General features: G+C 35.8%; 1 protein-coding gene across 2 annotated transcripts in view; it reads right to left on the bottom strand.

The window, feature by feature from the left end:
• Positions 1-26,728, bottom strand: part of HBS1L (HBS1 like translational GTPase) — an 84,468-nt gene that overhangs the window by 32,153 nt on the left and 25,587 nt on the right. For both annotated transcript variants that reach the window (XM_080806477.1, XM_080806479.1), the window contains one exon: positions 3,233-3,341. In XM_080806477.1, coding sequence (XP_080662603.1) covers positions 3,233-3,341 — 109 coding nt within the window. The remainder of the gene's footprint in view (positions 1-3,232; positions 3,342-26,728) is intronic.

Raw genomic sequence — 26,728 nt, 5'->3', positions numbered from 1 at the left:
GGGCTCTGGTTCTGATCAGACCCGGGAGAAATCACAATTTCTGGTTTCAAATCTCTGTTTTTAGTTACAGAAGCTTTTCTCCAAAGGAAAGTTTATGTTAACTCCAGTACGGAGAAGAGATCCATGCAGAACAGCTATAGCTGACGCAGGTAGAGAGGCCTGAAGCTCAGCTGGCCCAGCGGAGGAAGGGCTTCACAAAGCATGGGTCTGACTTGATTATTTCATGTACAACTCAATCACATGAAGGGCTTGCTTTTCTCTTGGTGTCATGAAAACATTCAAATAAAGTCTAGGTAAAATACAAATTAGTTCAATAAATTGTACAGTGTTGTAAGTCAACCAAGTGATTAGAAAAGCATCCTAGCTAAGTCTGTACTTAGTAAAAACTTCTATATATTACGAAGCAAAACTCAGTATTTTAAGGTTTTGAAAAATCTCTAAGATGAGGCCTAAAAAGGCTATAACTACTGACTGATATGAAAAAAAAGTAAGTTGGTTGAATTTTTTCAGGTGCTTTCTGATACAATTTTGTAAACTTACCTATTATTATAAAATGACTACTCTGGTGTTTTTCCTAAGCCATTGTTCCAAAAGTAGGAATATTTCTACAGGAATGTAGAGACTTAATCTTTCTTCTTCATTTATTTAAATGAGACTGGGAAGCTAATTTAAATTCAAGAGTATTTATTGTCTATGTAAGGTTCTAACCATTTATACTTAAATAAGCTTCTTCTAGAGAGGTATTTACCATCTTAAATATTAGTGAAGAAAAAGTTTGCTGTTTTAGTTTCTTCTAAGCAATGCATTACCCCTTTTTTATGAGCTGCCACTGGGAATCATACTACATAGGTATTTATGATACTGAAATCTTGACTCAGAAGCATTTTGTTATCCTTCTCTGTGCTTTAAGATCAAATCAGAATTATAGCTTAAGTTTTCTCCTTAGTATAAACTTTCTGAAAAATTCTATATAAGTATTTGACACAATATAGCTTGGTCCTTAAGCAATATTATGCATTTCTGAGTATCCTGATCTCGACCTACAGACCTCTCATGTTCTGATGACTTCTTTTCTAGAGCCGTAACAAAATATTGATGCGCAGCCTGCTTTTTCACCTTTATGTTTTTCCAAGTTTGCTTTTTTGTTTAATATTTTATTTATTTATTTGACAGAGAGAAACAGCCAGAGGGCACAAGCAGAGAAAACAAAAGAAGGAGCAGGAGAAGCAGGCTCCCCACAGAGCAGGGAGCCCGATGTGGGACTGAATCCCAGGACCCTGGGACCATGATCTGAGCTGAAGGCAGAAGTTTCTCCGACTGAGCCACCCAGGCACCTCTCCAAGTTTATTTTTAAAATAAAATATATTTCCCGAAGGACTCTGATCAGTAAATAAGCTATTCTATGAAAGAAATATGATGATGAACATTAATGGTCCCTGTCCTCATGAAGCATATAGTCTTGTAAGGTTCTAAAAGGCTTGTATTACACTTGTGAAGTACAGAGTTAGGTTGTCAAGAATTATTTACTTGTATTTACTATTTTTTTTCTTGATCACTTATTATAATTATTCCCACAGATAACTATGCACTTATTTCTAATGTGATACATTAATTTGGGTTTATTTGTATGTTGCTAAGATTTCTGAAATATTTTTCAATAAGATTATAAAATCCTTAGAATAAGGAATTGTATAATCTATTTATTTTTCTTCCTCTTAGTGGAAATAATCCCATTATAGGACTGTATGGTTCCCAAAACACAAGAATGAAAAAGAAATTTATGATTCTGACAACCCAACCCCAATTCAGAGAGAAAAGACATATATTAAGCTTTTGGTAACTAAATGAGGACTCAAAATTATTGTAGTGGGCTACAGTTACCCAAATTAAATGTCATTTGTTTTAATTCATTAAATGTCACTCATTAAAATTTCATTCATCCAATCATTCAACATAAACTGAACACTTATTCTGTCCTAGATATGGGATACTTTCCTTCACCGAATTGGAATCTAAATCAAGTATTGCTTTGATAAAATCAAAAAAATTGAACTAAGTGATCATAAAGATTCTTTACAACCAAGACTTGTGAAACTTCCATTAATTTATTTTTTTCCATTTTTTAAAAGATTTTATTTTTAAATTTTTATTTATTTTTTGAAACTTCCATTAATTTAGATACAGCAATGTTATAAGGGAAAAAAACAAGGCTGCTTAGTTTTTATTTCTTGAAATTAAAAAAAAAATCCTCTACTTTTTTGTTTATATTTCATAATATTGATTCCTATTTATATAAAGGACAGACAAAATACATGTATAATTTATAAGTAAAGGATTTAAAAAATAATAAAACAATCTGAAAATTTTTGAAGAGGTTTAAAGTTAATGTTTAAAGCTAATGTTTCAAAGAGGTTTAAAGTTTACTGTGCTGTTAAGTCTCAAGCAACCAATTTCCCTTGCTTACAAAAATTCTTCGGAGAGGTGCCTAAGTGGCTCAGTCGGTTTAAGGGGCTGCTTTCGGCTCAGGTCATGATCTCTAGGTCCTCAGATCCAGCCCCACATAGAGCTCCCTGCTCAGCAGGGAGCCTGCTTCTCCCTCTCATTCTGCCTTTCCCCTGCTTGTGCTCTGTCTCTCTCTCACTGGAATAAATAAAATCTTAAAAAAAGAAAAGAAAAGAAAAGAAAAACTCTTGGGGGAATCCTCTTATGATAAGAACAAATGAACGCTACTAATGTAGGATCTGTAATTTCTCACCAGATTTGAAATTCTAGGTATGTTTCACTTTATATTTTGTGACTTTGTTCTAGTGATCCATTTCATTCAACCTGAAAATCTAAGAGAGTTTAAAGATTAGAGTTAGAAAAATTTTAATTAATGATTACATGATTCACCAACCAATTTTAATTCCCAAAACTGCTTACCTACGCCATCTAGTGGTAGGGTTCCCGAGCTCAGAATGCTAGATTTCACAAAATAGAGGATTTTTGTTAAAATTTATTTAATTTATATGAGGAAATGGACAGTGAGATAGATTGAGTAACATGCATATTTAGTATCATGCCTAATTTCTCAACCCCTTTTCTTTGTACCATGTCACACTGAGGACCCATGTTACTTCAACCTTACTGACACATCATGTAAAATTTATTAAGGTAGGGTTCTCTTTCTTATAGTCAAGTGGAAGACAATACTGACTTCCAAAAAAAGATGGGGGAGGGCTTAAGAACTTACCCAGGCACTTCGAATCCCATAGTTTGCTTTTTTCCAGACACAGTCATTTTAGCAACTTTTGGCACAATTTCAGATTCACTTCGAGATGACTGGGAGTCTACTGATTTTCCTAATTAGAGAGTAAAATGTAAAGGGCTAATTAGTTAAAGCTGATTTCTAGAAAATGTTACATACTATATACTACATAAATATACAGCATGATAATTTAGTGTTATAGAATTTGTATCTTTATACATATTCTTTTCTCTAAAATAATTCAGTGAACATTAAAATGCTGAAATTCTTCTGTTACCTATATTCTGGGAAATCCCCTACTACTGGGACACTGCTATGCTTAACCTCCACCAAATCTCTTCCTAATTTTGAACTGACTCTTCAGTTTCAGTATTAAGAGGTCACAAGGTGGTTTCTGCACTAAGCCTTGCTCTGACAGAATACCTAGACCCTAGGACCCTGTCTCCTACCACACCCTTTCATGCTACTAAAATTGTTTGGTCAGTTAGCAGATGGCTAAGCTATTTTTAATCCCGTGATACCTATAAACTGATGAGCAAGTTAAGAGGCTGCTGAATTGTGCTGGACACTGTACATACTTTACTTGCACACAATACTAGGCTTAGGAAGGTATTTGATATCTAACAAGGATATGGGGGAAGAGGTCAATATAGAAAAAGTAAATTAAGAACAAGATCAATTATGAGCTAGGTCAAAGACTTTAATGTATTTGATATTTAAAAAACAGACCTGTGATTTATGGAATTCTTTAGAGTAACTTTGTAATTTCCAGTAATATTACCATCAGGATTGGGTCCACTTAAAACTGGAAACTGCACATGCTACACTGGTAAGTACATAAATTACTTTTTAAGTTAGAAAAGGTAAATTAATGTATATAATGCATACAAAACGCTTGCTATTTGCCTACTCGATGCCAAGCCCTATGCTGGAAATATAATGGCAAACAAAAGCAGACATAATGCCTGTGCTAAAAGAGCTTAAATCGAGTGGACAAAGTGCACTAAGTGACCAAAAATAAAAAACTGTTATTAGTGTTGGAATATGTACACGGTACCATAAGGTTTGGTGGCAGGGCACACAAATTAGAAGCTTCCACAGGAAAGCTAAGAGTTCAACAATGATGCAAAAGGAAAGACCTACACAGAAAGGAAGAGCACTGTGAACTACACAGAAGGAAGAGCACTGTGAACAGAGAGAGTAGCTTGCACAGTGACTGTGCGGTGGGAGGCAGCGTGGACCGCAGAGGAAGTAAGAGCTGAAGGGAAAGGGAACGCAGCTCACTAACTGAAGCTGACGCGGGGACAGTGGCCAGGCCACGCAGGAGCCCTCAGGCCAGGCCAGAGAGCCTAACACTTGTTCTAACAAAATAGGAAGCCACCAAAACGATGTAAGCAAGTAAGAGGAAGACTGAGAGAAGACAGAGTCAAGCTCAAGGACAGGTGTGGGCTGGAGCACCTATCTGTGATTCATCAGCACATGATTAATAGTTGAAGGCACACACCTAAGTGAGATCACAAAGCAAGTGAATACATACTAAGAACAGAAGTGGTTCTAGGATAGGGCCTTGAAAGAAATCCAGCCTTTAATCGTTATAGGGACCCCGAGCCTGCAAAAGGTGACTGAGGAGGGCTGGGGTGGGGAGTGCCAAGGAAGCCAGGGGAAGAGTGGCTGATGGGGCTGGCACCACCCAAGTCTCGGGAAACATTCACTAGTGACATGATCTCTTCAAGTAAAGGTCACTGGTAGAGTTCCTAAAAGCCATCTGAGAGAAGTGAGAGAAGGAAACACCACAATGAGTTAAAAAAAAAAAAAAAAAAGTGAAGATGAGAAAACAGAGGCAGTACCTAGCCACAATCTCTTATCCACAATTCCACAATGTGAAAACTCTGGAAAATTATGGTTTTTGTCTTATTTTAATTTGGAAGCAAAACTTGACCTGGACTGACATGAAGGCTATTATAGCCCTTATTTACCCCACTTAAAGTGAAAAGTCATACATTTCAAGGTCAGAAATCACAATGTGATCATTACAGGGTGCAGCCCCCCATTCCACTGAGGTTATCACACCATAGGTTGTACATACATGGTAATGCTTTTCTACGTTCCAAAACTTCTGATTCCTGAGGCAACTCTGGTCCCAACAGCTTTAGAGAGATTACAGACATGTGCAAATGACCCACTTAAAAAGTTTGGCTGGAAAGGGAGGGCTATGGTAGAATGGTAGCAAAAAGGTCAGCTGAGGGGTGCCTGGGTGGCTCAGTGGGTTAAGCCTCTGCCTTCTGCTCAGGTCATGATCTCAGGGTCCTGGGATCAAGCCCCGCATCGGGCTCTCTGCTTGGTGGGGAGCCTGCTTCCCCCACTCTCTGCCTGCCTCTTTGTCTACTTGTGATCTTTCTTTCTCTCTCAAACAAATCTTTAAAAAAAAAAAAAAAAAAGGTCAGCTGATAGAAAGGACAGCACTGAGAGGGACTGGTTAAAAATATTAGGAAGAGATAACATCACATTACATATTTTAGAACTCCTGGGAAAGCAGAAAGGGATAGGATATGAAGCATAGGCTGAATCTAAATTAAGATAGATATTACTGTACAGGAGGTAGGTTTGTGTGTTGAGGAGATGGAAGATGAAAATTCCTAACGGTTAGCTTCCATTTACTCTATCACAAGAAGCCAGTAACCTGCTGAGACTGAAGGTGAACAAGGGAAGTAAAAGGACTGGTGAAGCAAATGGTTTTCAATAGTCATCATACAAGGGGGAATGGCTGGACAGTATTGAAAGCCCACTTAAGATCTGTGATAACACCTGAAACTAATGTAACACTGTAGGTCAATGATACTCAAATAAATACATCTTTTAAAAAGATTGGTGATAATAAATTTATAATGGAATCACACTGCCTTTCTTTGTGACTTTTTCTAGCAATGTTCAGCCATTTAGGAACAGGCACAGCAAAGGCATTAACTACTTCATTCAGGGTTACATCTTTACCCAACAGGTCCAAGGAGAAAGCAGAGAAATAAGGCAGTTAAAGGTACTGGCAAAATGGGAGGAAAAGTTATCGAAATTAATCAAACAGGAATACGAAGTGGGATTAAACAAATAAAATGACAAAGGAAGAGTACTGATGCACTGGAATAAAGAAGAGAGGTCCATAGGTCAAGAGAAGGTCATGACCTGAGAAGCACAACTAGGTAGTCGTGGTCAGAACAGGACTGTGAATTCATGATTCTGGAGGAGGGGAATTAGAGTGAATTGCTAAGGAGTTAAAGGTCACTGGAAATCAAGTGGTCAAGAAACTGAAAGTCCAGGTGGGGCTTCTGCCAGTGTTTTCCCACACTGATGCACAAATAAGCTACGATCATCAAGGACTGAAGCTGAAGAAGAATACTGTAGGCCAACTGCCAGTATTCAATGAACAAGGAAGAGTGGACAACGAGGTTGCTCAGTAAATGACAGCAGTAAGGACTAATGAACAGGTGATTTAGGCAAAAGATGGGAATTTCCAAGGAGCAGAGACTTGAGGGGGGAAAAAAAAGGATGGAGGAATGATGGGTTGGAAAAGGCAGTAAAGAGAACAAAGTTGACATTCCAGGCCCTAAGGTTTGAGAGAATATAAGTAAGGCAAGGAGTGGAAAAACCACTTGGAAAACACTGAAAATTACAGAGAGGTTTGATTTTTATGAAAAAAAAAAAAAAAAAAAAAAAAAAGCAGTTTCAGAGTTATAGCAAAAGTAGAGAGGAGTGAGAGATGAGACAGGGATAAAAAAGGAGGACACACAGTACTGATGATGACGATGATGTTGGTGGTAGTGCTGGTGTCTGTAGGTAGGGAAGGCATCCTAAGGCAAGGCAAAGAGGCATGGTGGATTTCGGCCTCTATCCAAATAGGGGAGAAGAGTCATAAAGCACAGAAATGTCTTAATCCAAGCTATCCAGGACTAATTCCCACTTCCTACACATTTAGTACATTGGAACACTGTAATTTTGACTTAAAAAAAAAACTAAAACTAAAATGACATAGAAGGTCTTAAGCACAAAAATCACAATATGATCCTATAGTACTTCTGTGGGATGCAATAAATATAAAACCTTTTCTAGTGATTCTTATCTATAAGACATCAAACACAAGATGTAGTATTTCAAAAATTCAATTAAGTGAAAAAATCTTTTTTTTCTCAGAGTAAAATAAGTCTAGTATTATAGTTCTGACTATCACCCATTAAAGCAGTAATTCTGAAATCTTTTTATTTAGGTCACACAGCCCTTTAAGAAGCTCACAAAAACAATGAGAAATGCTTGCCAGAAAAACTCACCATACACACTAATTTTGCACGCTATTTCAAGGGGTTTAATAATTCTACCTGTAGAATCCTCCTTTTGATAAACTTGACTTGGGCTATCTTGGAAATATGCTAATTTCAATTTGGTGTTATCCACAAAGAAAAAAGATACATTCAGTAAATTCCCATTGAGCTGTTGTCAACAGCAATGTGATACACTTCCACTTACCCAACCATATTACAAAGTTCCTCTCATAATTACCATCAGGCTGATGCCAGGCAAAATCTACAAATAGGTCAGAAGTGAACTAATAACTCAAATAACCAGTCATGGATCACTAAGAGACACATAAGAGTATTTGAAGCCATCACATAAAAGTATGAAATGTTTACTGTGTTCTCCGACCTTCCCCAACCAACTGGAAATTCATTCACTGCATAACATACCTCAAAAAACTGAGCACTAAATTTTCAGAAAGTCAAAAAAATGTCAGTATGGAATGAATACTTGCACAGAAAAAGGAGGCATGGCTTCTGGTTCCTGCTCTGCCACTAGTTAGCTATTACCTACCTTACAGCTTAAGCAGTTCCCTTAATTTTGCTAGCTTCAGTTTTCTGATCTACAGATCATCCTCAACCTACAATGGAGTCAGGTCCCAATAAAACCATCAGAAGCTGAAAATATCATAAGCTGAAAATGTATTTAATACACCCAACCTACAGAACTTCACCGTTTAGCCTAGCCTACTTTAAATATGCTCAGAACATTTGCATTGGCCTACAGTTGGGACAACTCATCTAATGCAAAGCCTACTTTTTAGTACAGTGTTGAGTATCCAATGTAATTTACTGAATACTGTACAGAAAGTGAAAAACAGAATGGCTGTGTGCATACTGGCTGTAGACCCCCGTGATGAGCTGAGTGACTGGAAAGTACAGCTCACCGCCACTGCCCAGCATCATGAGGGAAGATAGCACCACATTATCAACTGAATAAAGATCAAAATTCGAAATCCAAGGTATGGTTCCTAATGAATGCAAATCTTCAGCAACACTGTAAAGTCAAAACATTAAGTAGAACCACTGTAAGTGGGAGACCATCTGTTACAACGAGATAAATGATTTCTGTCCAGTATTAGGTCTCTGACTCCCAAACCACTAAAAAAATGTTTTTTAAATCAAATAGCCCATTAGGAGGTAAAAGTAAAATGTGCCATTCCAGAGGAAAGTAATCAATGTCCTACCCCAAGTCATGTAAAACCAATAACAAAAAGATCTGCATTCTGAAATTTCACGTATTAGTGACTAGTGTTCATTCTCTAGGAAAACAGAGGAGAACCAATCATCATTTTGATCTTTCATTCAGATGGAAAAAACAGCTTACCCAGTTGATCAAGCTTAACCTGCTTATTTTATAGACGAAAAAATGACACAAGGAAATTAAGTGACTTCACAGGAAGTGGCAGGACCCGCACTTAATCATCTCACCCTACCTGTCCAATTCACCATTGTCATATACTAGTTGTCTCTAAAGCAAAGCCTTCTTTTGTCCCTGTAGTTATTCCTTCATGGGATGCTTTCTCCAGGGCTTCACTGCTTCTTTTCTCAACTGAGATCTAAATAGCAGTGTCTAAGTTTTCTCTTAAATACAAAACTATCTAGGTCCCTTGCCCTGAAGATCTTTTTTAATGTATATGCCTTTGTAAAAGATACAAAGCTCAATTTCCCCAGCATCACACAACTGGCATACTCTTGCTGAATTTACTGAAAATGTAAACTTGCATATCCACATGATTTACCTATCTCTAATTTATTTTTTTGGCCTTAAAGCACACTCAATTTTAGACTACCAGCTCTTGGGAGGGTGGAAACTGTCTTATACATATGTTCACACACTCCATAGCACATGAAAACAGTGTTGTGCCCACAACAAACATTCCAGAGAGTTTAACGATTATTAATCCCTAAGAGTTTACATTTTGAAGACATGAGATTGATCTACTGCTTCTGCAAATTATTGTCAATCTCTTCTTTGGAAAATAACTTCAACTTACTCTCTATTACTTGCACTTAATACCAGCCACCTCCTAACCCTGAGAGATCTGCATTCTAGAAAGCCAATTTGGCCCTGCTATGGGCATTCTCGTATGCTCTCCTGTTAGGTGCTTACATGTTCTTTTGCCTTCATAACAACCATGCCAAGTATGTATAATCATACCCACTTTACTTTAGGAAAACTGAGGTCCGTATTGGTGGATCTGACAAAGGCTATACAACCGTGGCCTGTGATATAACTGGGTTTAGAAAAAGATATGAATCGCATGGTGGCTATTCTCAAAGGGCTTATACACTACCCTGGGAGATAATTATAAAGTGGTAGAGATGAGTTATAGAAACAATAAGAGAATTCAAAGTATGCATCTAATTAGGAAAGTCTCAACAAGTGAAATTTGACATGACCCTGAAAAGAAAGAGAAGGCAAAAATAATTTGAGAAAAAGCATATTTAAGGGTCAACCAGGCAAAAATCTGAATAAGACTGGGCTTTGTCACAGACAGTAACACAAAAGTATACTTTATCTTTAGACTGAGCCCAGGTGTTTTTTTTTTCTTAATTTGCTTAAGTATCACGCAAGTAAGTTTAAAGAGTACAGAACAACAACAACAACAAAAAAGAATGATCCAGTAGTACAAAATCCAAAGGGACTATTTTGGGAAGAAACAAGCCAAGCTGATGCTGACGTTCATCTGGAAGAGTAAATGTGAGAGAATGACCAATAAAATTTTTAAATTAAGAATAATAGGGGACTTGAACTATCAGATATCAAGACCTCTTATAAAGCTGGAGTAAATTAAAATGGGGCCATAAGAATAGTTTGATGAATGAGAACAGAGCATCTGCAAATGGACCAATTAATAGGAATATATTTCTTATACATAAGAACAGCATTTGAGTATATACAAAAATATGTAAGAATATACAGAGAGTTACAAATAGAAATTCAGTATATGCAAAGTGGTATTTCAAATCAGTAGGAAAAGGATGGGTTATTCCATGTTGTATTGGGAATACTGGCCATTCACTAGAAAGAAATGTTCTATCATATGTCTGTGGCGTATCATATATAAATTCTTTGTTGATCAAAGATATGAATATAAAGAAGAAAAATATAAAAATATATTTATAGGCCACCTCGGTGGCTCAGGTGGTTAAGCGACTGCCTTTGGGTCAGGTCATGATCTCGGGGTCCTGGGATCCAATCCCACATGGGGTTCCCTGGCAGGGAGCCTGTGCTTCTCTCTCTCTCCCTCTGCCTGCCACCCCCCCTGCTTGTACACGCACTCTATCAAATAAATAAAATCTTAAAACAAAATAAAAATAAAATAAAATAAAAATAAAAATATATTTATAGGGGCACCTAAGTGGCTCAGTCAGTTAAGCCTCTATCTTCTGCTCAGGTCACGATCCCAGGGTCCTGGGACAGAGCCTCACAATGCGCTCCCTGCTCAGCAGGAAGCCTGTCTCTCCCTTTCCCTCTGCCCCTCCCCCACTGCTTGTGCATTCTCACTCTCTCAAATAAATAAAATCTTTATGGAATATATTTCCCTTAGAAACATATATTTATAATCTTTAAGTAAGACTAACAAGTTTTATATAAAATTTCTCCCTGATTAAAGATAACACAAGGGAACACAAAATATGTAGGGAAATATATATAAGGGGTTAACATATATAATAAAAGAACTCCTGAGAAGGAAAGGAAAAGTGAATTGGGGTAAATCGGAAGGAGAAATGAAGCATGAGAGACTGTGGACTCTGAGAAACAAACTGAGGGTTTTGGAGGGAGAGGTGGGGGGGGGGGACAGGTGAACTTGGTGGTGGGTATTAAGGAGGACACATATTGCATGGAGCACTGGGTGTGGGGCATAAACAGTGAACTTTGGAACACTGAAAAACAAAATAAAATTATAATTTAAAAAATAATAATAAAAGAGCTCCTACAAACCAACAAGAGAAAACAACTCAGGGAGAAAGAAGTGAACAATAAAAGCACCAGGTCAACATACACAAGTCAAAGAAAGGTGTAGCAGTGGAAAGGGGACACACAAATCGGAGAGGGACTGAGGAAAAGGACTAAAAAGTGGAGGTGGTAGGAGAGAGGACAGAGAGGGAGACAGGGCAGAGGAACAAGTAGAAATATTTCTACTTTTTTATTAGCATCTGGAGTTGCCAAGGGAAAGAAGAAGAAGAGTGCTATCTTACACTATTAGCAAGAGCATAGCCTGATGTACTTTTGGCACAGAAAATGTGATAAAGTCAAAAATTTTACTATGTACATTATACTTCTGGCAATGTGTTCTACAGAAATATTAACAGGATTGTGGAACGGTGTATGAACAAGATTATTTACTGTGGTGCTGTCTGTAATGGCAAAAAAAGGTGGGTGTACATCAATAAGGGAATGGTTAAACAAATTACAGTACATCCAAACAATCCAGATATAAAAGTAGTAAACCCACACTCATGAAAAGGAAACCATGACACATTAAGTGGAAAAAGCAAGTACAATATTAAATAGCAAAGATGCTATATCACTATATTATTGGCATTAAAAAGTCCACAAGAATGGAAGTGAAATTTTAGAAGTGATTACATCTAGAGAGTGATAATAAAAAGGAGGTAATTTTGATTTCAAAATGTACATACATTGCTTCTCGGCCTTTTGGCTAAGATCAAGTGCAAAATGTATATACTTCTATGATACAACTATATTATTTTTATAATTAAAAATGTTTAAGTGAAGTGGCCCCTGGGTGGCTCAGTTGGTTAAGCATCTAATTTCAGCTCAGGTCGTGATCTCAGGGTCCTGGGATCAAGCCTGCACAGGACTCCCTGCTTGGCAGGGAGTCTGCTGCCCCACCCCCAGTTTGTGCTCTCTTTCTCTGTCACATAAATAAAATTTTTTAAATGTTTAAGTGAAAAGCATACAAATTAAAACAAATTACTTCAAAACACTAAAAACTTCTTTCTACACTGTTCTTCAGGGCACTCTTGATTTTTCTTAGAAGTTAATAATATATAATCCTACTTGACAGTAACAGAATCAGCATACCACAACCCAAACTCTTCCCACCAATGATCCTGAATACCACACACTACTGAAAAGTTCATGTTTGGAAACAAAAGTGCAAAGTACATCTAGCCAGTCATTCAATGACAACTATATATTCAGAATGCTCTACTAAGCTGAAAGAAATCCTCTCGATTATAGGCTCTGAAGCTCCTTGACAGAAACCGCTACAAATTTTTTCTTTCTCTTTCTGCAAATATTTGATACTTTGTACCTCACTGATGCATGTTTGCTGACTGCTGAAGTGAACAGACAAAATCATTGCCTCCTAGCTCTTCCAATGCTCTGACAAATTTCTAAAGGAATGAGGATGAAAACTAAAAGGGAATTATCAATGTGACTTCTCTGAACAACGTCATGGTAACTCTATCTTGCACGCCTCACGTGCTCCAGAGCAGGATTTCCCCGCCTTGGTCCTGCTGATACTTCAGCAGGAAAGTTTTCTGCTTTTGGGGGGGGGGGGGGGGCGGGGGTGGAGGGGTGTTCTGGCCTCCCTTCCCCAGGATGTTTATAGCAGCATTCCCTTAGGGTCTACAGACACTTTCCTCCAGGTGAGGACTGCTCTATAGTTATTCGAAAAAGCATTAAATACACACTCTACACCCTATAATCACCATCTCAAATGCATAGATCCTTTCCTAACTCATCTTCTTGCCCACAAACTGATCAACTGCCTTTTCCTGTCCAATCAATCTTGAAATCCCAGTTATTGATTCCTGATTCCCCCTTTTCTCAAAACCTCTACATACTACTAATACTAATTCTATTTACTTTTTCCCCATAAACATTTCTCAAATTTGTCCTTTCTTTTCCTTTCCCATCTACTTAGGTCAGGCCTTTAAGGCCTCAAGGCTGATTTACCTTTCAAAACTCATCTCTTCCCTACTGCTCCCGTAAGCGGACTGAAATTTTCTGGCACACACACTCTCTTGTTGCACACAAAACACTCTCTTGTTTTCTCACATCCAGGGCCACGGCCCATGCTATTTCCATGTTCATGCAAATACCGTTATTTTCATTAAAATTATTCATACAAGGAAGCCAAGACTTCTTGATAATGCTGGAATCATAGAGGCCAACTTTAGCACTGTATGATCAAAGACTCAGATTCATCCTACAAAGATTTACTGAGAGCCTACAAGGTAGAAATACCTGTCTCCTCTGTATAATTGGCAATAGAATAAAGTAACTGTAGACACAGTTGCACGCTTTCATGCTTCCATAGGAGAACCCCCATAACCACTCCATGTCAAAATCCTCCAACTTACCATAGTCTGGTCAAGTAGGTAATACATGGACTGCTGCAAGACAGCCTAAGTGGAATCCAGGCTCTGCTATTAACTATGTGACTTCAAATGAGTTACAGAACTTCCTTCTGTGCCTAGGTTCCTCATCTACAAAATAACAATAATGGAATCTACCTTACAGAGATGTTATGAGATTTTAAATAAGCCAATACACGTAAACTGCTTAGAGCAACGTGTGACATATATTAAGTATTCAGTGCTCCATAGTGATGACAGAAAGCAGCATAGTCTGTGGGTCTCTGATATCACCAAAATACCAACTTCCTTTTCCTCATTTGATACCGGGGTATCCACAGACACGTATTACTCTATGGCAATCACATACTAATGATGGGGAGAAGAAATATGCCAACTGTGTGACACTGCACTAGGTACTAGGATAAACAGATAAAGTAATTCAACATAATTCCTATCCTCAAGAAACAGAAGTCTACTAGAGGTAACACACATACTACCATGGGAACTGTGACAATGCAGGCAAAATCAGTGTACAGGAAAGGTGCCACCCACCCACACTGAAAGAATTTCCTTTAAAATATTCCTAATGAATCTTGGAGGACAAAATAAGGAAAAGGGGGATCAGGAAATAAGACACAATGCCTGAAATAATAGGACTGCTGGTAGATCAGCATGGCTGGGACACAGGGAAAGAAGGTAAGTGGGTAAGACATAAGAAAAGAAAAGCAGGCAACACACTGAGGGCCATGAATAACATTGAGAAATTTAACTTGGTTATGAAATATAAGAAGACTCACCAACATATTATGCTTAGCGAAATAAGTCAATCAGAGAAAGACAACTATCATATGATCTCCCTGATATGAGGAAGTGGAGATCCAATGTGGAGGATTTGGGGCGGTAGGAAAATAATAAATGAAACAAGATGGGATCGGGAGGGAGACAAACCATAAAAGACTCTTAATCTCACAAAACAAACTGAGGGTTGCCGGGGGGAGGGGGGAGGGAGAGCATGGTGGGGTTATGGACATTGGGGAGGGTATGTGCTATGGTGAATGCTGTGAAGTATGTAAACCTGGCGATTCACAGACCTGCACCTCTGGGGCTAATAATACATTATATGTTTAAAAAAAAAAAAAGACTCACCAACAGAATTAAAGTATTAGAATAAAATATCAGAGCTTTTAAAACTCACTCTGACCACAGCATGGAAAATGGATTATGAAGGCAAGACTGGTGAGAGAACAGTTAGAAAACTGTTGTCCTAACACATATAAGAAATTCTATGCATTGACCCAAGATAAGAACGATGGAGACAATGAAAGGGATATCCAAGCTATTACAAGGTAAAATTAGAACTACTTGATACCTGGATGTATGTAAGCAGGTGAAATAAGTAACAGTTTCCAAATTTTCCACCAAGGAAGAAAGAGCAGATGGTTTTGTCATGAACAAAAAGAAAATATGTTCCCAAGAACTAAAAGAAATCTGCTATCAGCATCTTGCTTCTCTTGATTGGTCCTTTCATCAAGTGAAAAATTACAAAAGTCCATACAGAAACTGCCTCCTCCTAAATAGACGGGGATTGCCACCAACTTATTTTTTTAAACACTGCTTAGATACTATCTCGGGTCTTGAGAGTTTTGCAAGTTAAATTATAACATGTTCTTGGCACTGGGGACACAAAGATGAGTAACAGTCTCTGTTTTCAGGTAACTTTCATTCTAAATGTGACGGACATGTAGACAGACAAGACTGAAAGAAAATACAGACAAAGAGATTAAAGAGAATTTTGCGGGAGACAAGTGCTACTACTATAGCTGAGCAAGTACCATAGCACAGGGAGTGAGAAAGCGCAAATGGGCAGGAGAGCAAAATACATCCGTACATCGTGATGAGAATTAAATGTCAGGGAGGCAACAAATCAAGATCTTAATCCCTAGAACTCTAAATCAGATACGAATATAGAACACATTGGGTCTGAGATTCTTTCAAGGTAAAGAGAAATTGGATAGAAACCTGGATAATCACGTTTGCAAAACAGGAGAAAGGAGAGCCCTATTAAAACACAGGAAGCAACTTATGGCCTGGGAACAGATGAGGCAGCCTCTGGAAAGGGACGGATGACAAGGCAGGCAGGCCACGGAGGAGCTCTAACAAATACAGGTGTAGGCAGAAAATAAGTGTTCACATTCCTTGTAGAATCCTTCCATGGAGTTTAGATTCATGGAGTCAGGCAATTTTGTGGGCTATATTTTTAGAGGTCGTGTGGTCCAGTCCCTCATTTTACAGATGAAAAATTTAAGTAGATTTCTAAAGATCACATGTCTCATGGAAACTTTGCTTCTTTTCTCTGGGCTGCTTCCAAGGCATGTTCCCCTTTCCCATTTCTGGTTGCACCTCCTCCAGACTTCATGGGCTTGATTTTCCCAAGACTACTAAACCAGGTTTATTTTGAAGTTAAATGTATACAAAAACTGCTCAATCAAATCTCTACTAACTGTCAATGCTTTGTCAAGACGATGATTTTGTGATTTTAGCGAGGTTAATCATTAGTATCTACTCAGATGCTTCAGATAAATTGTTAAAATCAATAATTCTGATTTCCTTTAATGTTGGCATTTCAAAATCTCCAAAGAATCTATTTGGTTAGAGCCTAGTAGTTAAATCATTCTCTGGTTAGCAAAGAAGTTTCTGATACAATTTTAAATTCTAGTGGGAAACCAGAAGGATAGGCTAATTGTCCCCTAATAACAAATACATGCATACTAACTCCTTAACCTTTTGCTGATGCTGATTTTAGGAGGGGAAAGTGTTATTTAGGCTCTAAAGCATACATCATAGCATAAGGCTATCAATTTTAGGTTCACACATGATACTCCCAGATTCTTACCGATGATAACTCCAGACCAAAATGGTATGACTTGAAGTCAAAAACCTTTACTGGATATTCTCATACAGCATATATTGTTTTCTGACTATACTGTAAAGTATCAATATAAAATATGGGCCTTATCTCTCCAACTAACCTATGAGCTCCAGAAGGGTACTTTTTGATGTTTTCCACAACATCCAGTCCAGTGCCTGATACATACATACTAGTCACTCAAATATTTAATAAGACTACATAATTTTATAGATGGAAAAAAGTAATATATTCTCTAAGCCAGTGATTCTCAGCTTGGGAAGAGAAGGTGAATGGAAAGAACAAGACCATCTTTGCCCCTCCTCCTTTGAAAATCCTTGTCACTGGAAGATACTGATGCTGACGAAGTATTGGATCTCTCAGATGTCCTGAGACAGAAAAATAACTGAGAATAATTTATTGGGATAAAAATAAATTTATAAATAAAGAAGTGACGTTCATGTAAGTTAAACAATTTGATCAACCCAGATTAACATTCTTTGCAAATTACAACCACCTACCTCTTGTTACTGGTTTCAGGTTCATAACTAAAAAGATGTTTGAAGATCTGCCTCAAGTCAGGAAATTAGTTCAGATGACCTTTTAAGGTTCCTGCCCTCACAATCCTATTTTTAAAAAATAACTAGTTAGCCTACTCAGTGAGAATCTCTCCCCCATATGCATGTAATTAATCTCTAAATAACACCAACTGTAAAAGTTTTTATATTTTAATAATATCAGGCACATCAAACAGAGTACTAGTTATCTAGGAAATAATACTCTTAAAACCAATTAAAAATAACAAAGGTGTGTTTGGTTTTTTCCCATGTAAAATTCCCAACTAAACATAAGAAATATTACAAGGGACATGTTCAAAATGTAGGCTTGTTCACGTGATGGCATTAAATAATTTTAAATTTGAAGTTCCTGTAAAGATGTAAAAACACTAATATAAAACACTAGTTTTTGTTTTAAATTAAAAATGCTTTTCACGATTTTTTAATCAGTATTTTTCAATTCACTGAATCAAACTGGGATATAAAAATTCATTCACCCAGGGGGCACCTGGGTGGCTCAGTGGGTTAAAGCCTCTGCCTTCGGCTCAGGTCATGATCCCAGGGTCCTGGGATCGAGCACTGCATCGGGCTCTCTGCTCCGCAGGGAGCCTGCTTTCTCCTCTCTCTCTGCCTGCCTCTCTGCCTACTTGTGATCTGTCAAATAAATAAATAAAATCTTTAAAAATAAAAATAAAAAAAAATTCATTCTGTATTTAAAAATGTGTGCCCAGACAGATATAAAATGTAAAGAAAGAATAGGATACAAAATTGAATGTATAATAATTACATACAAAAACCTCAGTGAGATAAAGAATAAATATGCACAGGAAAAAATTGAAAAAAATATGGCAGAACATAAAACTATTATCTCTGGGTAAGAAAATCATGAGTGACTTTTCCCCTTTTTTCTAATTAAGTATATAATTACTTTGATATTGAGAAAAATAGGTGAGTAGATGATTTGAAAAATTTCAGAAAGAGAAAATAATTGTGTAGACTTATAAGGTTAAGATAGAAACATTCAAAATAAATCTGTAACAGACTCTTAATGTAAGATAAATTTACAATTTTTAAAGTCATTCGGATCAAAACACCGTGAGTTTAAAAAACATTTAAGATTACTTAGAAAGAAATGGGGGTTGGAGTGGTGGGGGGAGTTCCAAGTATACTTTTGCCATCAATCATTACTGTTCCTAAAAACGTTTCAAATACATCAGTACATATAGGTATACTCACAGACAAAGAGAAGATTTTTCAAAATTTCAAAGAAACCAGTGTTAAATTTTCAATGAAAAACAACTACTTCAGATATGAAATCATTTCAGTGAATCTGACTACATATTTAAATTCTAGTTACCAGATGTACATTCAAAAAGTACATCAACTAGGTTACAGAGAATAAACCACTTCCTTCAATATTACAGCTGCACTGACTGTGATTTATTCAGTATGAATTATTTTTTCACTTTAAAACTTTTTATATAGAAAAATTTGCCTCATCAAATCCACCATGCAGCACCATCAGCTATCACACAGAAGAAAAAGTTTTACCCCAAAATATTCATTGGGATCAGGTTTCAATATAAATATTGCTGAGCCAGCAATCTTTAAAAACTAAAAAACTTTAGATGAACAGATTTCAACCTGTATATTACTTCAGATTATATACCTTCAAGTAGCAGCCACAAAATTTAAAATCTAATATATGTAATGAATTTAAATTACAATACTTTAAGCATTCCATAGCAATAAAATTCTGGCTACTTCAAGAGTTAAAGAATAAAGACAGTACTATACTACTAATAATTTTCCTCTAAAAAAAGCCATTTACATTTTGTTAATAATGCTGTGACAAAAATTTAGTTAGACCAGAATTAGGTACAAAGCCTTTTTATTTTACAGAATAAAATGTATATTTCAAATATATATATCAATGTTCCTAATCATTCTTTCCTAGACCTTCTCTCGCTTACTCTAAACTTTCCCTGAGAAACCTCATCTATACTCCTATTCCTGGGATTATCCACCCATGAGACTCTCCCTAACAAATCTTCTTAATACTTCACATCTTAAATTTAGGTATGAATGTATATTTGAGAAACACCTCAATACAGAATAACTAAATTTAATGAGCTCCTAACTGTGCCAAGACATGCTATAATGGCTCATTATATGACTTCGTTCAACATTGTAACTACCCTAAATATAAGATTATCCTAATTTTGCAAATGAGGAACCTGTGACACACAAGGTTAAGAAATTTGCTGAAGACCCATAGCTAGTAAGTGGTTCAAATGGAATATAAATCCAAGCAATCTACATAAGTACCTGTGCTCTTCTCCAAATTACTGTGGAAACTAGGAGAATCAACTTTCAGTTATAAAATCAGTAACACACTAAATATTTGGACAGAGGAAAAGGCACAGAGGAAAAGCCTCATACTATAGATATGAGCTGAAATAAGGAGAAAGTTTACAAGAACCTTGTTGAAAACTTCAAGAAAGAGGTCCAATTTAAAAAGAGGTGAGTAAAAATTAAACTGTTACAATTCAAATTTAAAAGGTATTAAATTTCATTAATATTCTCATTAACTAGGTGTTATTCACACTGTTTTATTTTGAGGACTGTAAAATACACACATATACACACATACCCTGGCCTATATAGTTTTATCTTAATCCTTATTTCCACTTAGTCTTCAATTTCTTTCCTAAATTCTACCTTTGGGATCTTCCAAGAACATGGCCTTAAAGACAGAAGAGGCTACTGCACTGAACAATCCTTAAAAAAAAAACGAAGTTTTAAAAGCATATACAAAATGTCATATACTAATTGCAGACATCATCGTGAATTCTTATGTGGGACCAAGAGTCATTTCCAAATGATTTAAGAAGACCTGATAAAATTGGACATTACCCATACCCAGAGATAATTCCCTGATAACAAATGTAACCAATTTTAAAGCAATTAGTAAAAAGAAGAAGATAAGGGAAACCAGCACTGTTTTAAGAGACTACTACATGGCAGAAGCTGGGTTAAATAAATCTTAATACATTTGAAGTAGATAACATTATTGCTATTTTAAAGAAAGTCTCAGAAAAATCCAGTCACTTTACCAGACATGCAGATAACGAATAACAGAGCTAATTTACAAAACAATATTGATCTAATTTGAGCTACTATCCCCTCCTACTATATCACACGCAACTGATCACAGCATAAAAGCTGATACGTTGAAAATCTGGAAGAAAATAAAGTTTGACCCTTCTTTACACACCACACAAAAATAAATTTTAGAAGAATTAGAAGTCAAACATTAAAAAAAAACATATAATTCTCTCAAAAGAAAATTTAGAATGTTTATAACCTAGAGATTGAGGCGGGGGAGGGAGGTGTTAAATCCAAGACTGGAACCTGGTTAAGTTAACAAGACAGACACAGTGTCATCAAGTTTTTAAATTTTTATGTAGAAAAAGAGATGATAAAGAAAATAAAGACTGGGAAAATTATTTACAATGCATACAACTAAAAAAAGCTCTCTCCCAGACACTGGCCTTGGCCATATATTTACAGATATGTCTCCTTAGGCAAGGGAACAAAAACAAAAAGAAAATATTGGAAACACACCAAAGTAACAGTGAAGGAAACCATCAACAAAATGAAAAAGAAACCTAGTGAATGGGAGAAGATATTTGCAAACAATGATATCCAATAAGGGGTTAATACCCAAAAGATACAAAGAACTCACATAACACCAAAAAACAATCTGATTACAAAACAGGCAGAAGACCTGAATAGACATGTTTCCAAAGAAGACAAACAAATGGCCAACAGCCACATGAAAAGATGCTCAACATCACTCAGGATCAGGGAAATGTGAATCAAACCACACTGAAGCATCCCTTCACACCTGTCAGAATGGCTAGTATCCAAAAGACAGGACAAAACAAGCGCTGGCAAGGATATGGAGAAAAGGGAACCCTCGTGCTCAGCTGTTGGGAATGCAAACTGGTACAACCACTGTGGAAAACAGTATGTATGGAGGCTCCTCAAAAAATTAAAAATAAAAATACCATATGATACAGTTATTCCACTACTGGGTATTTACTCAAAGAAAACAAACACATTAATTTGAAAAGATGTATGCACCGCAATGTTTACTGCAGCATTATTTACCATAGCCAAGACATGGAAACAACCTAAGTGTCCATCAATCGATGAATGGATAAAGATGTGATACACACATACGCGCGCACACGCGCACGTGCACACATACATACATACACACACACACAAACACACACAGGAATATTATTCAACCATAATAAATGAATGAAATCTTGCTATTTGTAACAACACGGATAGACCTAGAGAAAGTTAAGCTAAATGAACTAAGTCAGAGAAAAGACAAATATCACATGATTTCATTTATATGTGGAATCTAAAAAACAAATGAACAAAAAAACCCTCTCAAATACAAAGGTTGCCAGAGGGGAGGTGGGTGAGGAGATAGGTGAAGGAGATTAAGAGGTACAAATTTCCAATTATAAAACAGTCATGGAGTTGAAAAGTACAGCATAGGGAATAAAGTCAATAATAATGTCACATGGTAACAGATGTTGATTACACTTACTGTGGTAAGCATTGAGTAATGTATAGAATTGTTGAATCATTATGTTGTACACTTGAAAGTAATACAACACCGTATGTCAATTATACTCAATATTTCTTTAAGTTAGTATCTGTATAATATAAAGACTTCAAATTAGCAAGGAAAAGACAACCTAATTAAAAATGGGCAAAGGATACAATTACCAATCCATAGAAGAAAGTTCGAATGGCAAATGAATATATGAACATACTTGACTTCATTAATGATCATAGAAATGCAAATTAAAATAGCAACGATACATTAATTTCTCACTTGTCAGACTCCCCGAATCATGAAAGGTACTAACACCTACTGCTGGAAAAGGGATGAACCACAGTAACTTTCATAAAGAATAGCCACACCTATTTAAAGCAAACAATACACCTTTCAACATAGCACCCCCACTACAGATCTATCTCATAACATCAAAAGTCCTGGCTTGTAAGGATATGGTTTGCAAATGTTCTATAAACAGCGTTCTTCACAGAAACAAAAATTGGGAATAAAATGAATATCCTCCAATACAGTAAATTTTTAATAAGCTGTAGCATAGCCACATCATGCAATATTATAAAATCACCAAAAAGAGTAAGTTGGAAATATCCCAGCTAACAATGTATTATAAGGAAAACGAAATTACAGTATTTTAATAAAACATTAATGAAAAAAATCCTTGTATTGTTATGCCTATTTTTACATATTATGTGAAAATAAAGAAATACATAGGAGAATCTATATCAGGCTGTTAAAAATGACTAAGTAGAGAGAAGAGCCAAAAGGGGCTTATATAAAAACATCATGAATGATGAAAAAAAAAAAGTCTTAAAAAAATTAGCCACTGGAGAGCACTTGATGTAATGAGTACATGCAACTGATGAAACACTGGACTCTACCACTGAAACTAACGATACACTATGTTAATTGGTTGATTTTTTTTAAAAAGTCAGAAGTCATTTAAGCACCCCAGTGCATTAGCCTTTAATACAATCACCTTTTAACTACGCTTGTTCCTTGGTAGCCAAAGAGCACTTCCTTTCTTTGAACGAAGTCAGTCAGCCCTTGGTGAGCATTTTCTATGTGCCATACAGTATGCCAATAGCACATCGTGGACTATTTTACTTAAAATAGAAACTTCTAAGTTAGATACTGTTTTCTCAAGAATAAGTGGTATTTTATACAATACCAACCTATGTAACAGCATGCACAATGCAGCACAGATAAAATTTTCAGGAACACATGGGTGACCGTCATCACAACAAGCCTCCCAAAAATGGCATAAAAAAGTCACCATCTTTGACTCTTAACAATTAATGAAAGAAAACTTCAATACAAATACATAATCCATCAGTGAAATACAATTATCCTTTATAAAATATTAGAAATGCTATTATGATTAAAAATTAAACATAAGAAGTAATCTTTCTAAAGGTAATCTTTCTAAAGGGTAACTTCACAATATGTAGAAAAGCATTAAAAATGTCCATACCTTTTTAGCTAGCTACTCTATACAACATTACTCTATAATTATCTTTTTAACAGAATTGAAAAAATATACAAATGTACAAAATGTTTGCCAAAGCGTTTTTTGTAATAATAAATTGAAAACGTTAAGTTCCTAGAGTAAGTGATTAAATAACAGAATACAATGAAAACCTAAATTTGCTGGCATACAAAAAAAAGTCTGGATGGTTGCTAGGGGCGGGGGAGGGGGGAACTGGGAAATGAGCTGTTTTGAGTACAGAGTTTTAGTTTTGCAAGATGAAAAAGTTCTGGAGATTGGTTGCAAAATACTGTGAATATACTTAACATTACTGAACTATACACTTAAAAACGGTTAACTTGGTTGCATCCATACCTTGCCTATTGTGGATAATGCTGCAGTAAACATGGGATGCATATAAAAAATGGTTAATGTAGTAAATTTCATGTTATGTGCATTTTACCCAATTAAAAATAAAATTGAAAAAAATTTTTAAAAATTTTTAAAGTATATGGTACATGATTAAGTTATGATGTGTTTAAAAAGTGATGTGTGGTCCCATTTAAAAAAAAACTAATATTCTCTATATAAAGAAACAGGCACACAAACAATGTATAAAAGAGAGAAGGACATTGGTATTAGAAGCATCTTACTAGAAACGTTGGTTTCGCCATGTACAAGTTTTATGGCCTAGAGCAAGTTATTTAGTCATTTTTGAGCTTCTGATTCTCCAGGTGTAAAACTAGGATAAAAATAATCCCTACATGGGGTGCCTGGGTGGCTTAGTTGAGCATCTGCCTTCAACTCAGTTCATGATCCCAGGTCCTGGGATCACGCCCTGTGTCAGGGTCCCTGCTCAGTGGAGAGCCTGCTTCTCCCTCTCCCTCTGCCTCTCTCCCCCCCTTCCCCCACTCTCTCAAAATAAATAAAATCTGAGAAAAAAAAAAAAACCTCTACTCTATATGATTATTGTGAATATTAAAGGAGAAAACAGAGATAAAAAGTAAAATATTCAGTATATGAGTAATCACTAATATTGTCTACTGTTATTGCTTAAATGCATCAAAATGCTATTAACTCTAAATTCTGGATAATGGGATTAGGTACATTTCTTTCATTTCCTCATCTGAATTTTTTAGTTTGCTCAATAAACACTATTATTTATTTAAGCTTTTGCTCTAAAATGGCACCAGGCCTGCAACTACAAAAAAAATTAAATTTTTCAAGATTTTAAATCAAATATAATTGTTGCTCAAGAAATGGAAGACCACAAAGTGACTTGAAATTAAACGAGAAAGGGCTTCATTTCTTAGGCCTCCTCATTTGCAAGGATTTGCAAATTAATACCAATTCTCTATACATGATTGCCTTGTCTCTTAGTGAAGTCATTACTGGCAGAAAAGGTACTTGAAAGTAATTTCTGAATACCTCACTAATGGTAAAGATGACTTCCTTAACAAAGCATTTAATTTTACCCTTAAGATACTTACCAATACACACCGAACAAGGTTAAATTCTTAGAATATAAAACTTTGTCACGAGTACTATGTAACCATGAAAAAAGCAATGGAGTTCAAAAGAACTCATTTTGAGTTACAATTTGCCCCTCAATACTCATGTAAAATTAACTCCAATTATTTATTTTACTTGGGCCTCAGTTTCTTCTACCTAACCCCCAGATTCTCCTGAAGACGAGAATACTGGAGCTACCATAAAGCTCCACAGAAAAGTCTGTGACCTAGATCTATGTCTCCAATGGCTACCACATGGTTTTCTCATAAAAAATGAATATGAAAATTAAATACTAAAATGAATTTTGTTGTTTGCTTCCATTCTATTCCTTGCTCAAGTACTTAGCAACGCTTATGTACATACATTAAGCACTCAAAAACATACTAAAAGAACTGCTTAGGAATCAAATATGAAAGTATACACCTGTAATCAGATTATAATTTCTATGGTTGGAAAAAAAAAGTAATTAAGCCTAAGAGAAAACTCTGTATTTAGCATTCATGCAATTCTTATAAGGTACTGGCTCTATCAAGATGATAAACTGTTTTGAGAATCTAAAGCAAATTATTTTTAAATTAAGCAATTAGGGTTTTAAGTTTTTCCAGTGTAGGTGTACATACAAAGAGAATCTTAAGACCTATCTGAAAACATTCTGAACCAGATGAGTTTCTTCAGTGAAATAAACCACTTCCTTTCAAAAGCCCACATAATTTTAAAGCAGAAAGTCAATTAATTCTGAAGCTTTCTATACAAGTATAAAATTCTTCTAATTGCTTGAATAAAGTTACTTAGTGATAAGCTAGTGAAAAAAATTTTTCAAAGAAAAAGATATTGAAAGGGACATCAAAAATACTGTAGTTTAAATTAAATATGCCTATTTTAAACTCCTTACAACAAAGGATTAAAGTAAAATGAAATATGTATTTTAAGTACATTACTGAAAGTTCATATAAAAGTGTTCATAACATCTCATTATTTAAAGCTTTCTTTGTAATACAAACTTTTCAAATTAAAACTGGGATTTGTTTTCAGGACAAAGATAAAAATCTCACAAAATGCTCTACCCAAGAGGAAAGAGGAGGCTGCATCTCCTAAAAATCTAATGTCACTTTCTCTTCCATTTAGTCAGGTAATGCTGAAAAGACAAATACAGCACAATAAAGAAGTAGAAAAAAATGATCCTGTTGCAGACGCATTTACAATCCTGCTTTTATCTTTTTTTTTAACTCCTTGTACCTTCTTTCGTGAATAACCTACCATTAAGACTCAAGAATATGAAAGTACAGTTATAAATAATGTTTTACATTCAAATAGGAGAATACAGATATACTATATGAAGACTGTTTAATAGAGTATTAACACTATAAAACTAGCAAAGCGATGCTAGAAAATACAACTTCACTATGTAAAATTAGACTTTCTTTTCCAAATGAAGGGAAAACAAGATGAAACGCAAAGGGAAAAGAAAATGAGTAGATTTCTAAACAGTATGGGCAAGCCAATGTTACTTAAGACAAGCCTTACCAAACACAGTAGTTCAACTATAAAGTACACTATTGAAATAGATTTCTCCAAAGCCTCCAACATTTTTATACAATCAGTTCTTTGAATGATCTAATTAATTTAAATAATTATTGCCTACTTTATTTTTAAGGCAATGGAAATATCAATTTTAAGAACTGTAAAAACCATTAAAT

This window comes from Martes martes (assembly GCF_963455335.1).
Source record: "Martes martes genome assembly, chromosome: 6".
Classification (NCBI taxonomy): Eukaryota; Metazoa; Chordata; class Mammalia; order Carnivora; family Mustelidae; genus Martes; species Martes martes.
The sequence above is the reverse complement of the archived record's forward strand: the minus strand, read 5'-3'. Positions and strand labels throughout refer to the sequence as shown.